This window comes from Lipotes vexillifer, unplaced genomic scaffold (assembly GCF_000442215.2).
Source record: "Lipotes vexillifer unplaced genomic scaffold, Lipotes_vexillifer_v1.1 scaffold28, whole genome shotgun sequence".
Taxonomy (NCBI): Eukaryota; Metazoa; Chordata; class Mammalia; order Artiodactyla; family Lipotidae; genus Lipotes; species Lipotes vexillifer.
The window spans coordinates 504,065-509,181 of record NW_006793929.1 but is presented as its reverse complement, the minus strand read 5'-3'; the positions used below and the strand labels follow the sequence as shown (position 1 = coordinate 509,181).

The 5,117-nt window shown below is 55.2% G+C and overlaps 1 protein-coding gene across 5 annotated transcripts in view; it reads right to left on the bottom strand.

Moving 5' to 3' along the window:
* Nucleotides 1–5,117, bottom strand: part of INPP4A (inositol polyphosphate-4-phosphatase type I A) — a 54,291-nt gene that overhangs the window by 27,005 nt on the left and 22,169 nt on the right. For 3 of the 5 annotated variants that reach the window (XM_007466877.1, XM_007466876.1, XM_007466874.1), the window contains exons 13-15: nucleotides 4,490–4,504; nucleotides 1,883–2,066; nucleotides 417–635 (exon numbers count right to left, since the gene is read on the bottom strand). In XM_007466877.1, the coding sequence (XP_007466939.1) occupies nucleotides 417–635; nucleotides 1,883–2,066; nucleotides 4,490–4,504 (418 nt within the window). The remainder of the gene's footprint in view (nucleotides 1–416; nucleotides 636–1,882; nucleotides 2,067–4,489; nucleotides 4,505–5,117) is intronic. The other 2 variants (XM_007466875.1, XM_007466878.1) reach the window with 1 other exon arrangement.

Genomic DNA, 5,117 nt, shown 5'->3' with positions numbered 1-5,117 from the left:
GGTCCCTGCAGAAACCCAGGCAGCACTCAGGACGCCAGGGCAGGCCTGGGGGAGCGCGCTGCTGCCGCCGGTAATCCGGTGCCCCCAGACGACACCGCAGAAGAACAGTCCCAGCAAATGACAAACACGAGTCCGTGTTGTGTCACTCCCTCAAGGGGCAGACCCTGCTCTCAGAGCCCACGCAGCAGAAGCAACATCGTGACAGGATGTCAGGGTGGCGTCTCCCAAATCCTCACCAAGCTGCCCAGCACCTCAGCTCCCACATCTCCAGAAAGACGTGGCTCCGGCAGGGCTGACGGCCAGCGGAGGCCGAGGAGGCAGGGCCCGGGCTGGGCCCGACACCCGCGAGGGAGCGAGGCCTCACATTTTCCAGGCCGGCTCAGCAGCAGGGTGACGGGCGGGGGCGGCAGACTCACCCACTCCTCCTCGTGCCAGTCCACCTGCAGAGAAGACCGGCTGTTCCTGCCCGACCACCTGGCCATGAGGGTGTCCTGGTCGTTCCTTAGCATCACCTGCTCCTCCTCAGTGGAGGTGGGCGAGGCCTTGGAGGCGATGTAGTCGGGCCGGGCCGCGTTCAGCCCGTGGATGGAGGTGGCCAGCAGCTTGCAGTCGCACACGGTGACCAGCTGCCGGGTCTGCAGGGACACACGCACACCTGGCCGCTGAGCACCCAGGTGGGGCTGCGGGGCCCGGCCTCTCTGAGCGCCCAGCCCGCCCCCCTCTGCCCTCCTGCACGGTGCCCACACCCCAAGAGTTGCAGCCCTCGGGACGTCCAAGGTTAAAGGCTGCCTGCCGCACCACAGGCCCGGCTGAATCTCGGCAAGAATTTCCCACAGAAGCCCGGAGGACGCAAGGAGGAGGACAGGGAGGCCAAGAAGCCTCTGACATTCTTGGACCCCGGCCAGCCTCTGAGCCTGACATGGCTGGAGGAGGGGCCCGCGCTGAGCCCAGTGCCGGCCTTCACTGGCTTCCCGGGCTGTCCCTCCATCCCAGGGCACAGGCCTCACTTCAGTTTAACCGCTGAAGACTTATGCTTCACATCTAATACCCGAAGCCCCGGGCAGCGGGATTCCTGGCACAGCACTTGCGGTTCTGGGGAATTCTGCACGCAACAGCAGCTCTGTGGCTCAGAATTTGACGTCTGACAACGTCACCTTTATTTTATGAGTGGATTTAATCCCCGGCTCTCAGTCTTTTTACTGGGCAAACACATGGGAAGGATACAAGACATTCGGGCGGGGAAAAGCAGCTCATCCCAGTGAAGCAGGTGTGTGTGGGGAAGTGTGACCAGAATCTGTGTGTGCACTTGTGTGTGTGCTTGCGGGCACGTGTGTGTTTGGCAGAGGCACGTATGTTGAGAGAGGCACCGAGTCATGTGAAAAAGCATCATCCATCAATTTTTAATCAGGATCAGATGACAGTTCATTAGAAGCTGGTTTGTGGACTATATATAAGCCAGTGAAATTATACTGTTCTTATATTATGTGTGTATAATAATTCAGTTTCTTTTTTCGAACTGTGAGTACAACAGAAATGTGGCCCAAAATGTGCTGGGTAGGCAGTCACTAAGGAAGCAGAGGAACTGTCCCAGCTTCAACAAGACCCCCGTGCGCTCCCTGGAAAGCCAAGTGCATGAAGCCACAGCTGAGGCTCCTGAGCTCCGGGCTCTATCGCTGGTCTGCCCCCATCCAGCTCTGTGACCATGGGCCAGTCACCAACCCCCCGCCCCAGGGCTTTGTGGGAATAGGATCTGAAGTCAGACCTTCAAGGTCATCCCAATGGCACCATTTGTGTGGACAGCTCTAAGCACACATGAGGTGTCCAGGGGTATTCAGAAACCCAAGGGACCCCCACCCACCTGCAGCAGGGTAGCCTCTCCTACCTTGTCTGCTAAGATGGCGAGTGTTCTTTCGAGGCCAGTGGCGGACCTGTCCTTGGCCGCCCTCGAGAGCCTCTCTGCGTAGTAACTCACTTGGGTTTTCAGGGTGTTGATCTGGGCAATGATCTCCTTGGCTCTGACAATGTCCTGTGGTATGTAGATGATGGACTGGCAGCTGGACGACGTACTAAAAAGGATGAGAACAGCTTCTAAGGGTTCTCTCGAATTGGTGGGGACAGTAGCACCTCCCCACCACTGCCCACAACCAACACGAGGTGAAGCCTCCTGTTACTTAGGGCTGTTTCCTAGGCTAGTCTAGTTGTTGGTGGACAAGAGGAAATCTCAGCAGATCCATTCTGTCTGTACAGTAGAGGCTTGAAATGTTAAAATACAATTAAGTCTTTTATCCATGTTTGCATGTATCTGTATTCTGACTGTGTTTCTACCTGTGTGTACAGATGCTGAACCCAGTAGTTACCTGGATGCTCATAACCTTTCACCTAAGAACCTCTTCTGTCAGTTTTTAAGCAGTACCTGAGTGGAGACCTGCTGACACCAGAGTGGTTCACACCGCAGTGAAGGGAGACTGCAGTAGGGGCTGGACTTTGCCAAAAGAAACGCTGTCTTTTCATTTGGCCAATCAGGACTTCAAACTTTCTGCACACAGACCCACACCCTCCCTCGTGTGTCTACCCCAGCAAGTCCCCAGAAAACTGGGCTTCCATCCTCTCTCCCCTGCTCCGGGACTCCCCTGCTTAATGTTCCATCAGATGAAGTGGGGCATGGAGAACATGCCGAACTGGAGGCCAGGCCTGGACGCCTCACTGGCTTTGAAAACCAGTCCTTCCCTCGCCTCCCACTCCCTGCCACCGAGCAGCTTGTGCATCTTGGGATCTGATGTCTAAGCTACTGCCCGGCACAAACACCAGCCTCTGGGGATCCAACTCCACGTCCCTGGCTTCGTGGGACCTTCTAGGTGGGGATGGTAAATTGCATGTCTCTTAGCTAAGATCCCTAATCAACCCAATATTATAAGTTTATTTTTCAGACCACCTGAGGAAGCTGAGGGAAACAGGGAGACGTATAAGGCAGCCATGCTTCATGTAAGGAGGGGCCCTGACCGGTCCCCTCGAAGAGCTGCCCTTTGAGTTTAGGGGAAGAGGGAGGACCACACCCTCCGCTGCTGCCCCTGGAGGTGAGGGTCACACGGTAGGACTGAGCCCTTTCCCTGCTGGGCTCTTTCCAGGGTAACCCGAAGCTGGGTCACCAACAAACTGCCCTGCCCATTCCCCTGACGGACTATGGGGTAAACATGCAAAAACAAAAACCGAAGCACCCCGGAAGAAACAACACCCCAAGCCCAGACACCACAGTGAAAAACGATGGAGTTGCCAGAAGCCCATGCAGCAGGCTGCGGTCAAGCCTGCACAGCGCGAGGTGCACACGCTGCTTTCCAATCTGCAATCACTGCCAAATGAATAGCTGCCATTTAAGACAACTGAGTCTTAGGAATACAATCCCGAAACAGGAGTTTTAAAATTTATTCTTCCCAGGAGCCAATATTTAGAGAACACACGGAACGTGTGCTGCACATACACGTACACGTGTGTATGGAGATGGGTGTGTTCACTTCAGCAAACACAAAGCCTCCGACAAGCGGGACAGAAAGCATCACCCCACTCACTGTGTGTTCCCACAGATCCTGTTAGTAACACGGGAAGAACGTGGCGGGAGTGAGAAAGGATGCACTTCAAAGGGGTGCTGTTCACGGATGACCGTGAACACACGAGCGTGGGAGCCCAACCACAGGCCTAAACGGGGGCAGCCTCAGAGCCTCAGCCACAGGGGAGGGTGTCCTCAGCGTGCAGCACCTCCAGCAGCGTCCGCCCAGCCACGGCCCCTGAGCTGCTCCAGCTCCACGACGGCAGCAGTTCTGAGGACTACGGGTGCCTCACAAGCCCCAGGGCGGAGCCCCTGTTCTGGGCCGGGGCAAGCGCCCCGGGCGAGTCTGGGGAGGCCTGGAACGGCAGTGGGGACCCCAGGCAGCAGGCATGGTGGTTTCTGGCTGCCATCTCATTGCTGGTGGAAAAAGTCACTTGGTTGTATTAATTCTTGGTTTTCCCTCCAGGGATCAAACTGGCCCTAGTAATACTGTTTTACAAATCTCCATTAACTATTAAATACCATTAAAATGTGAGCTGGCTTCATTCCTACAAGACGTGAAGGGAAACTGAAAACTGAAAAGCCACAGGTTCTTGTAAAAGAAGGCAGGAAGGGACTCCCAAACGCACCAGTGGGCTGACTTGAAATCCCAGCACCTGGGGACCTGCCCGGCCTGGGCTCCTCATATCCTGGAGGAACAAAACTGGGTCTTCGCTTCGAGTGAGCACAGCAATGAACTGCTACCAGACTGGGAGGGTTTGACACAGCAGACTGGAGATGGGCTATTCATTATCACAGAACATTGCAGTTGGAAGGAGAATTCTGTCTATGAGGCTACAACTGGGAGCCCACGGGGGCACGGAGGGGAAGCACCTCAGAGGAGGGGACAGTCTTTCTCTGCACGAGAGCAAGACCCAAACACACACTCTCCACAGACAGAAAACTCACCAACACTCCTCAAAACTGCTAAAGAAAAGAACCAAAACGAAATATTAGCAGCTTGTTAGCAAACGGCAAATGCAAAACAAAAATTAAAAAAACAAGTTCTCTTTCGTCAAAATTCTGGAGATCATTTGTCGAGGCCCCGACTACAGGGACGATTAAACTCAAGAGCCCAGCATGCTCACTGGTGAGAGCAACGTCTGCGCATGTGCTCGAGCCCCAGGGAGACGTCCCATGCGGACGAGTAACACCTGCGCGGAAAGGAGAGCTCCCCCTGGTGCAAACCATTCCTGCAGGTGGTTTTATGACATCAGTAGGACATTCAATAAAAATGCATATAATATATTAGAAAAATGCTGTGGAAGCACTTAAGGGAGTAAGAGGTACTGAAGTTAACACGCCACATACTTAGGTATCAACACCCCAACCTTCCTGGGACAGGGACAGCCGTCTTGAGCGGCTTTCTCCTCCGGGGCCTCCACGCCAGCCTCAGGTCACACGCTCGCACCTCCACGCGGCCACATGCAATGCTGCGACAGACACGCGGCTGGCTGTGCAGAGTGTGGTGGCACAGGAAGCTCGCCTTTGTCCTAATTCCCAGAGAAGCACCGGGTCGGTGAATCCTCGGGGTGGG